The 10,486-nt window shown below is 34.5% G+C and overlaps 1 protein-coding gene across 1 annotated transcript in view; it reads right to left on the bottom strand.

Annotated features, from left to right (window-relative positions):
• Window positions 1-587: 587 nt before the first annotated feature.
• LOC121655010 (gamma-aminobutyric acid receptor subunit beta-2) overlaps window positions 588-10,486 on the bottom strand; it is a 59,670-nt gene continuing 49,771 nt past the window's right edge. The window contains exons 6-10 of the mRNA XM_042009433.1: window positions 7,029-7,166; window positions 4,894-5,046; window positions 2,611-2,855; window positions 1,333-1,473; window positions 588-986 (exon numbers count right to left, since the gene is read on the bottom strand). Of these exons, the coding sequence (XP_041865367.1) occupies window positions 639-986; window positions 1,333-1,473; window positions 2,611-2,855; window positions 4,894-5,046; window positions 7,029-7,166 (1,025 nt within the window). The 3' untranslated portion in view covers window positions 588-638. The remainder of the gene's footprint in view (window positions 987-1,332; window positions 1,474-2,610; window positions 2,856-4,893; window positions 5,047-7,028; window positions 7,167-10,486) is intronic.

Below are 10,486 nucleotides of genomic sequence, written 5' to 3'. Positions count from 1 at the left end.
TAAAAAAAAAAAAAAAGACTTTTGAAATTACATATCTAGTATGCCCAATATTATTTCTGTAGAACAAAGATTAATAAGGCTGAACGTTTTTTACATTATACAATATCATAAATGTTTTTATTTATTTATTTTTTTTCTGGTCCTTATATCTCCCCTTTTATATAAGTATCATGAAATCAATAATATTAGTATTAGCTGACATATTGAATATTAGAAAACCATTTTGACCTCAAATTTGTTTTAGCACTTTAAAGGAAATAAAAAATATTGAAGATTAATGTCAACTTATAAGTTCTTATCTGATATTAAATTTTGGCAATGAATTATTTATACCATAACTCGAACTAAAAATACATAAAAATGCAAACATAAAGTAAAAAATAGACACACAGTTCACAAAATATGTGAAATTTTAAACAATTACTCTGAAACAGGCACCTTATATGAAAGTAATCTCTGTTCTATAAGGTTTTCATGTGTAAGCCAGCTGTTGTTGTCCAAGTTATGATGGATCCAGTCCTGAATACAATAATTCAGTCTATTATCATAAGATCATATAAACATGAAAGAAACCACATACAAAGAGATGAGCAACATATTTTGCTGTGTACTTGCCCTCACTGATGTCCCTTTTTTTTCTAGTTTACATAATAAAGCCAGTAAACAACATTGAAGAAGGAAAAAACAGTTGGGAAGATCATCCTTGACCATTTGTCAATAGAGTTTACATCAGTCAGGTCTGGGATGGCAATTTTTAACTGTGAAGCCCGTCTCCGTAGTCGGCTCTTCTTTTGAGTCATATGACGCTCCAGCGCGTTTCTGCCAAAATTGTGCCTTGCCAGACCCGCTTTGCGATACTGTAGAGTTGAACTGTCATATGTTAACATAGTATTTCGGGGGTCATTGAGACCCAGAGCGAGCTCTGTAACACCCATGTCATTCTTGATATCCAGTGTGCCCAACAGGATATTTTCATGTGGGTCCATCTGTCCAAGGAAAACAGTTAATTTTGTCTAGTACACTGATATGATTTAATTACATTGTTTTGTCTTGTAAATCAAATTAAATACAAATAATTAACAAACTATTTTTCAAAAAGAATGAAGCTATGAGAACATTTATATCAAAATAAATTGATAAGCAATGACTGAAATAGGTAAGTTATTGTCAACCTTACAGACAAAGCTATGTAATCTAATAGCCTCTATAGCTCATTGCTTTGGTTCTATCTACTCAACTCTATACTGTTGACAATATGCGATTTTATTGTCATCATCACGAAAAAGTTAATAAAACAGTGACATATATGAACGGCAGTAGATTTTCCAGTACCTTATTCTTTTGATCACCAAGTCCGATTCCAGCATCGTCCACAAAGATCGGTTCCCACATCGAGTCATGGCCATCCAGATCTCTTTGTTTCATTCTTGCATACAGAGTGTCATCTCTTCCAACTACATTCCCCACCAGCCACTGTGAGCAGAATCAAAGAAAATCTCTCCTGTTCAATGTGAAGAAGTGGATGCAGGTGCTGCATGCATATCAGGTCAGCAATTGCAAATACCTTCAATCGGTGACACGGTAAAAAAAAAAAGCATACTGTGAAATGGATTTTAAGTTTAAGTTATTATTTAGATTATAGGTTATTTAGCTATCTTGGCTTCCCACAATGCCACATAATATTAATGTAACCATTTTCCTGGTAATTTCTCTTTGCATTTTGTAATTAACAGATATCACCTATCCATTTGCTGCCATGTTATTTTGGCCTTTTGCAATTTCTGTGAAGGATTTGCTTAATTTTAAACTGAGAAAAAAACTAAGTGGTGAAATGAATGCAATAATTACTTCTTTTCTAAAGAAATACAGAGCTACATGGCTCAGATACTCTTTCTTTTTTTTTTCAGTTCCCAACTTATTTTAACATATTTGGCTCTCAGAGACAGTGCATGTTTATTTATCTTGCAGTAGTATCAAGGCAGTAAAGATTAGGGCAACCCTCCGTTTAAAGGTGTGATGTTTCTTTTCTTTGCTCATATTTTCTAAAAGCTACATAGGAAACAATAAAAAAATAATTACATTAAATTATTATGGAGGAAAAAAAAAATGTAATTCCATTATTTTAGAGAAACGAAAATTGACAATCTTTGCATGGAAGCATTCTGGTAATTGTGTATTATGTTAAATTATGTTAAATATATACAAGATCAGATATGTCATGCATATTCATATATATATATATATATATATTCTAGTTCTATAACTCAGGATCCATTTTGTGTTTGTGACTCTAAGCAGATACTACTTCTTTTAAAGTACAAGAATTGCATCTGGTTGTTTATACATCTTTCCCATGGGCTGTAAAACATTGTTCTGCATCTGCTTTAAGAACAACTTTGGAATGTTATTTGTTATCTTTCAATGAATACTGTCAATTAACACAGGACAGTTTTACTTCATTTGTCAAATCATTACCTCTCTATTTACTTTGTTTAACCCAATTAAAAATGACTTATTATTTTCCACTTTCCATCTGTTTTGGATGGAGCACTTTACTTTTTCAGATTTCTCTAGAAATTACAATGACCCACTGATGTAATAATTTCTTACCTTGTTTGGATCCATCCTCATCTTTTCATTGTTGGCTGTTGCTGTTTTCTCAGCTGCCTTTTTCTGACGCTGTGGACCCCGGCCAAAGAAGATGTAGTTTACCAGTGCATACTCCAGCAGAGCCAGGAAGACAAAGACGAAGCAGCCCATGAGGTACATGTCTATGGCTTTGACATATGGGATTTTGGGGAGGGTTTCTCTCAGGTGTGTATTAATGGTTGTCATAGTGAGCACAGTGGTGATACCTGGTAGAGAAAAATCCGGTTATAATATACTAAAAATGTAATTAATCCTAGTGTTTCATTTGAAACATTTGTAATAGTGTCCTTATTTTTCTGTCTTTTGTAAAATATTAAATAATAAAGAAAAAATCCCAAAGCCCCAAAGACTTCACTATTTTGTCTAAAAAAAAAAAGGTATTTTTGTGCTCATTTGGATTTAATACCAGTGGTTTTTCAAGCCTGCCAAGGTTACATGTAACAACAATGGTATGAAAACAGGCTTTGTAAGACAGAGATGTAACTGGTGAACAAATTAGAAAGCTTAAATTGAAGTGGTGCAGATTTAAAATATCAACCTTTCTCTTGTTGATTTGTAGAGAACTCTTTGAGAAGTTGTAGATGGCTTTACCACTGTGATGAAACAGTATATACTGCATGAGAGCGAATAACTTCATATCATTGCCATTTTTTTATCATGTAGTATCTAATTAATAGCATTATGTAGGTAGTGTAATCCCATTTAGATGTACTACATATAAGGGTCTGTTTCTGTGAGTTCATGTGGACCCAGCAGACTCAACAACCTTTTTAGAGCAGGTCATACCATATAAATTTGGCGAACCTTTTGGGGTATAACGTTACATGTTTTCATATACAGCTCTTTGGAGTGGTTTCAGACGTGCTTAGGAATGTTGTTTGTTTGAGCATAAAGTTGTCGAAACTATGGTCAGTCATGTTTTTCTACAATTGGCTTTAAGAAACCTCACAGATTCTGCAGATCTGTTTTTGATGCCAGACTGTATGTAACAAACTTTTTGCTTATTAATAAATTTGGTGTCCGGAGACGTTTTGCCTGCAAGCCATTTCTTCCACATCACCTGCCTCAACAAGATACTTCAATCACAAGCACAGCTTTTAGGTATAAAGTGCTTCCAATAATGAGTCCATGGTGTTTTCCGTGCTAGTGTCACAAATGGCATGAGAAGCCTGATTCCGAAGCTTAGAGCATTTTCCATGCATGATTAGATAATTGTGTCCTGAGCTTGTACAGTAACCACAAATCCACCCACGTGCACCTGTGCTTTCTATTTTAAAAACCTGTATCTTTATTTAAGGCAATTTCAACAAAGATTGCTAGATAGCAATTAGTTAATGTTTCTATACTGCTGTTGCAAAGCTGTCAGGTAACCACTGCTCAGGCAATTTTCCCACATGGTTACTTCAACAGCTTAACAATACCAACAAAGGATTTCTGCTCACAGCTGCCATGTGATTCAGCCAGTACAGGTCCATTCTAATGCCTTGAAACCAGGTCAGAGTAAAGTGGTTCCTAAATCTAGTGTTGTAAGGGGCGTGACCAAACATTTTCCAACACTGTTGACCTGTCTATTATGGAGCCTAACCTTTTTTTCTTTTTTCTCTTTTTCTTTTCTCTTTTTTTCATTACATCCCACGCATGCCTTCCCCCTGGATTCACTAAATGCAGCTCAGCCGTCAATCAGCAAAATTGCCTTGTCGACTAAACCAAAGGATGGGTAGAGGGATGGGTGAAGCTAGCTGGATGGAGTTGGGTAAAAAGAAGGCAGCAAGCTTTTGATAAACACAGACAAGCTCAATAAAAGCGCTATGGGCTACATGAGTTTTGGATAATGAAGGATGACTCAGGGGGTGAATCGTGGCTTCTAAAAAGGCACCGATGCTTTAGAATCATAGTAAAAACAAATCAAAAGGTCATTCATCATTATATGCCTGTAAACTAAACACATGGTGAAATGTTGATCCTCCTACCACCCACGGTGATTGTTAAAGATGTGAAATACTGGAGGACATGAAATTAGGAATACAGTACACAATTATTAAAAAAAAAATTTTTTCAAAGTAAGAAGATAAGGTAACTTAAAGATGCTGGATTTACATTACAGTCTCATCTCAGATAACTGATATTTCAGAATAGTTTTATCTCTTCAACTCTCTATAAACTAAAACACATAGTTTAAGCTAACTTTCTATAAACCACATTTCTGAAGCTTTGTCTGGTATAATCAGTGATGTGTGGGCTTACCTAGAGCCACTCTGGCAGCAGAGGCATCATAGTTGATCCAGAAGGAAACCCAGGAGAGGATGGTGATGAGGATAGAAGGCATGTATGTCTGCAGGATGAAGTATCCAATGTTTCTCTTTAGCTTGAAACTCAGGGAGAGACGAGGATAAGAGCCTATGAAGTTGAGAAGGGACACAGTATGAAAATATAATAAAAACAATTGAATGTATGTTTCCACAAAATTTCTTGTATGTATATATATATATATATATATATATATATATATGCTACCGTTCAAAAGTTTGGGGTCACTTCCCTATTGAATCCCATGGCAAAGTGACCCCAAACTTTTGAACGGTAGTGTATACATACACACAAGGATGTGATATGTTGGGGATGTACTGTTTTAGATTTACCTACAGATTTCCACTTACATTGATAAAGTCAGTGAAAGTCTATTTGTGGTTTAAAGTCACACTGTAATTTTCTAACCTAAAAAAATGTATCATTATTTTTTATTCATGGAGAGCCAAAGATAAGATGAAAGTCAACATCAGATTGACAGCTCAGAGTATAGGTAGGATGCAAGATGGGTGCTGAATTAACTGTCTTTAGGGGGTGCCTCAGTGAGAAAATCTACCAAAGTTTAAATTATTAATTAAAATTTTATAAAATTACATCTATAGGCTAAATCAATAAAGTTACATTTCTGTTTTGTCAGTTTGTTTCTAAATCAGTTTTATCTGTATGTTTTCATGGCATTTTCTGTAATTAAAAGTTAATTTGTTTTGTACACTTTTTACCTGACTGGGTTTTCAGGTCAAAAAATAAACTTTATCAAAATAAACATTTTTAAAATCAATTATGCTAAAGACAGAGAACAGAAAATAAGCTTCAAACGCATAACAAATTAACCTGGACAATATCTGTTTCTTTATACTTTTTAGCTCTTTAACATACAAAACTGTATATACAGTATTATCCCTGTTATTTCTGTGGCTCAAATGAAGATATTGGTCTTAATGTATGCCACTGTTTGAGAGTATAAAATCGTTATCACTGAATAAGGCTGAGACTTGTATGTTACGCTGATGACACAACTTTTGGTGATCCTGAAGCATTTGTTGAACTGCCACTTTAGGGTTGACACTGAGACCTATAGACAACCCATCATTTTTGGGGTAGTTGCTCATTAGAGTAACTACCCCAACACTGGTTATATGTCATGTAATGTTTTACATATTTGGAAAGTTATGTAAACATTTAAGACTGATGATGAAAACAATCTGTTAATGGAGGCACAATTTATATACAAGCCACCTGCTGCAATGTAATCACATTGAACATTGTCATAGCCAAAGTTAGGATGGGCTTCTGGGATAATCACTGAATTATTTCTCCATGAAATAAGGAAACAGCTTGGGTAGACAATGACAAGAAGAGTCTTGGTGAATATTTTTTATTCATAACAACGACATTGCTTATCCTTGAAGGGAAACACGACTCTTGCATTGGGTGAGTGCCTCGGCACATGTGCTGTGTTTGCATTTCTGAGTGACCCCATGGTCGCTCTCTCCACATAATGGTAAACAGCACGTTTAAAGGGAATTCCCTACTTCTGCCTTGTCTCCAAATAAGGGAATAAGACTGAGCATACTACAGGGACACACTTGGGTAAACATACTAGCATTTTAATGCTATACGAGTACACAGACATTACATGTTCTCTGGCAAACATTTGTATTAAAAGGCTTGTATTGAATTTGTGACCCCTGCAGACAAAATATGCTCTTGTTGGTGAAGTCTATATATTTCTTTGTTACATATTTAATCACACTGTCATTCAGAATACTAGCTCACCTAGAAACTCTGTTTAGAAGAATTATTGTTCTGCTTGCCGATGCTTACTTGCATGACAAATTCATGAATATGGAAATGCTGGTGAATATTTTATAGTATCAGACAATGTTCTTTTTGTTTATTGCTGTAAAATACATTACAGCATTTGCTGTCTCACAGGGCAGTGTGTTATCCAGAGGTTTTTTTTTTATTTTCTTTTTTTTTTCATTATAAAAAGATTTGTTTCATCTTAGAGGTTCGCAGACAATAACTGACTCATGATTTCCATGATAGCGGAATGTTTTCAATAACATCACCTGTAGAGAAAACAACATTCTTGGAGATGAGCTTGTGATCCACAATGGAGAACTGCGGCAGTTCAATCCTGTCCACCCCTGTCACAGCATTGTTTCCTCCTCGCCAGTAGAATTCAATGTCATCTGTGGTGTAACCATCTGAAAGAAGGCACAAAGAACCGGAGTCATTGGGGATTAGTTAAGGTCTGTATATGTGTTCATAATTATGTCCCATCTGGTTCTTGAGCTATTTTGCTAATTAATCACTTAGCATGATTAGGCTAGCATTTGTCACCATTTTACATTACGCTCGAAGCAGACATCATAATTGCCCTTTGGGTCATTGGCTAAAAATGACTGATAATCCACAAGGAATGAGTGACTCTTTGAATCTGTAACATACCTTAATGTTGGCATGTACTATATGTCTATATGACTATAAATGACAAATTCTTTTCTTATTTTCATCATGGCTTGGACACTGTGTGTGCAGAGGAAAAGATGGAAAAGGGGAAAAAGAATCTATAAAAACCTGGAATCAAAAACCACTGTCAAATGAAAACAAGGTAATAATTATTTATTACAAAGTAAAAAAAAAAAAAAACAACCTAATTTTATAATGATCTCTTTATGTTTGATACTCTTTTGAATAAAGTTAGGATTTATTAATTTATTCAAATTATTTTACAGTCAAAATAATGTATTTGCTATTATGACTGAACCCCACTTGTAATAGTTCTTTATGACCTTATATATATATATATATATATATATATATATATATATACTTACAAAGTAGCCTACATGGAATTCACTGCACTTACATTTAGCATTAAGACACTCTTAAGGAAAGTCCATGCTGATGTCTCACTGCTGTACCTTTTACAGTAGCAGTATTGTGGAAACTGCACTTAACTCAAATTTATTGAGTTAAGTTTTATCACATCTTCTGCAGTGGGTGAGGGCAGCCTTTATGTGACTCAATATACATGAAGCAACTTTATTATGTTGTGTCCCTTGAGCAAATAAATGATTAATACAAGGACCAAGTTTGATTAAATAACCAGCCTTTGCATTCACTTTTATCACTAAAACCCAATAAAATCTGCAAAGCGACAAGAAGTGTGGCCATTAATATTAATCTGAACCAAAGCTAAACTCTCCTTTGCTCTCATTTTGGCCAAATCATCAGAGACATGGACAGCAAAGCAGCCAGTGGGCGGAAAAGAATAAATGATTAAATAACATGGTACTCTACCAGCATTGTTAGGCTGGTGGAGTAAGTCAAGATAAATAAAAAAACTTTCATTAGACCATAAAAAAAAATTACACTTCAATGAAACACTGCCTACTGTCTGCTTTTTGCTGCTATCTTGTTCTACTGACTTCAGGGTAAAAACAGCATTGGTCTCAGAGAGGAAGAAGAATAAGGGACAAAAACAAACAAAAGTAAGGTGCTGTTATTGAACTATATAGAAGGGTGACTCACCGTTTAAGTCAAGCTAACCAAAATAAAACTACATTTAACTTAAAATACATATACAGTAATTTACAAAAAATCTCTCCCCAGTCCACTAAAGCAGAAGTCTTTTTAGATTACATTAGATTAGATTAGATTGGACTTTATTATTATCACAGTGGAGAAATTCACACGTTACAGCAGCTCTTATTACAGAATAAAGTGCAGAAAGCAGACAGAATAAGGCGAACATGCATCACAACAAGAAGGTGCAATATAAATTATTCATAATTATTTACAATTATTATTTTAGTTGGAAATGATAATAGAAAAGTAAAATGCGAACAGAATGAAGAATTGTTTAAAATCTAATACTTTCATGAAAGTATTTCCTTGGATAAAATAGGTTTGATGATGGTGAATCAGGAAGAAAGGCAAATTCTTTTTATTTTTATTTGAGGAACAATAATGCTAATCTGTTTCCGGGCTTCCACTGTTTGATGTCAGGAGTGTCTTATAATAAATGTACTTCTAGTCCCTTTGAAATCTGCCATTACCTGTCTCTGCAGGATGCTAAATGGTCAACACACAAAAAACTTGGGCACAGATGCTTTGTGTACCTTGATGAGGTGGACCGTGTTGTGATTTTGATCTTGAAGACTCGTGATTGCCCACATTGCCTTTGATCATTTGTAATGATGATGGCTGCATTCCTCTTAAGATGTTGTTTACTACGGAGGCTTACTAGGAAATGTCATAAAACTGAGTCATCATTAATGCACCTGAGTCAACTGTTACAGTGAAGAAGGTCAGTCATATCAAAGTTCAAAGGAAGGGCTCAACTTTCAATATGCTTAACTGCCCGGAGAAAAGAACTTATATTGTAGGTTTCCACTAATAAACTGATGAAACAACCCAGTCGCTAATTCTCTGCACTTTTAATACTCCATTATGATAACAGCAGGATTATGTCAACAGCCATGAACACTTTTCTGCACATCAACATGCAGCATGATAATTATTTATATTGTTTGCCTTGGGGATTTACTTAAATGCACGCAGGTTTTCATTCTTTTTTTTTTTTCTAGGTGATTATTGTATTATATTGTTTTGTATATTTGACTGCATGCCTGGACATTGACCTTTTTTGCATAATTGCGTGCACGATCTATACTGTTTTAAAAGCTGATGATGGAGGGATTTAGAAGCTCAAAATGAATTAAGTTTGATTTGCATGAGTCATAAAGCACAACAGTAAAAACTAATTTGAGCTCAATAACATATGACAGTATGTTTGCCAGAATTATTAAAGGAAAAGTCTATGTTTCTTTATTGATTGGTGTAGAAAATGTTGAATGTTATACCACATATTCATTCTTGTTGTTCTTGTTTCCTACGCCAGTTCTCACTGCCCATGTTGCTGTCCTTTTATCTTCTTTCCTCGACCACTTTTTCCAATTATAGACATCTGCCTCTCTTCCCTTTGATATCAGACTCTCAGAACTATACTCATATTTGTCCATCTAGATTTGACATTATCCTACTGCCTCTTCACCCTCCTGATTCCCTTCTCTCCGTAATTATTACATGTGTGACCCATTAAGTTGCTGTACAATAATAAGCCAGACTCTTCAGTAGCTGATTTCAACATCCTCACTCTGACAAGTCCTGGGTACTCATAGTACCAATCCAAAATAACACTTAAACGTGCAGGTTAATCATTATTATCACCATCATTACAATAGTCTTTATTTTCATAATAAATTAAAACTTTAAATATGTAGGACGACTAAAAGAGGGGTAGTAAATTCAGCTGTTATTATTAACTGTGTCCCTGTTATTTGGAAAGTAAAAGAAAAGTAGATCAGAGCAGGGGCAGACAGATTTCACTTAATTTCAAATACATTTTTTAAGTGGTAAAATTGTATCTAAACAACCCTTCTACTTAAGATCCAAAATTTAAATTGGAGCTAATGAACTAAATCCCAGCAGATCATCTGCAGAGGATGAAAGCCCTCTT

Source organism: Melanotaenia boesemani, chromosome 15 (genome assembly GCF_017639745.1).
Source record: "Melanotaenia boesemani isolate fMelBoe1 chromosome 15, fMelBoe1.pri, whole genome shotgun sequence".
Taxonomy (NCBI): Eukaryota; Metazoa; Chordata; class Actinopteri; order Atheriniformes; family Melanotaeniidae; genus Melanotaenia; species Melanotaenia boesemani.
The sequence above is the reverse complement of the archived record's forward strand: the minus strand, read 5'-3'. Positions and strand labels throughout refer to the sequence as shown.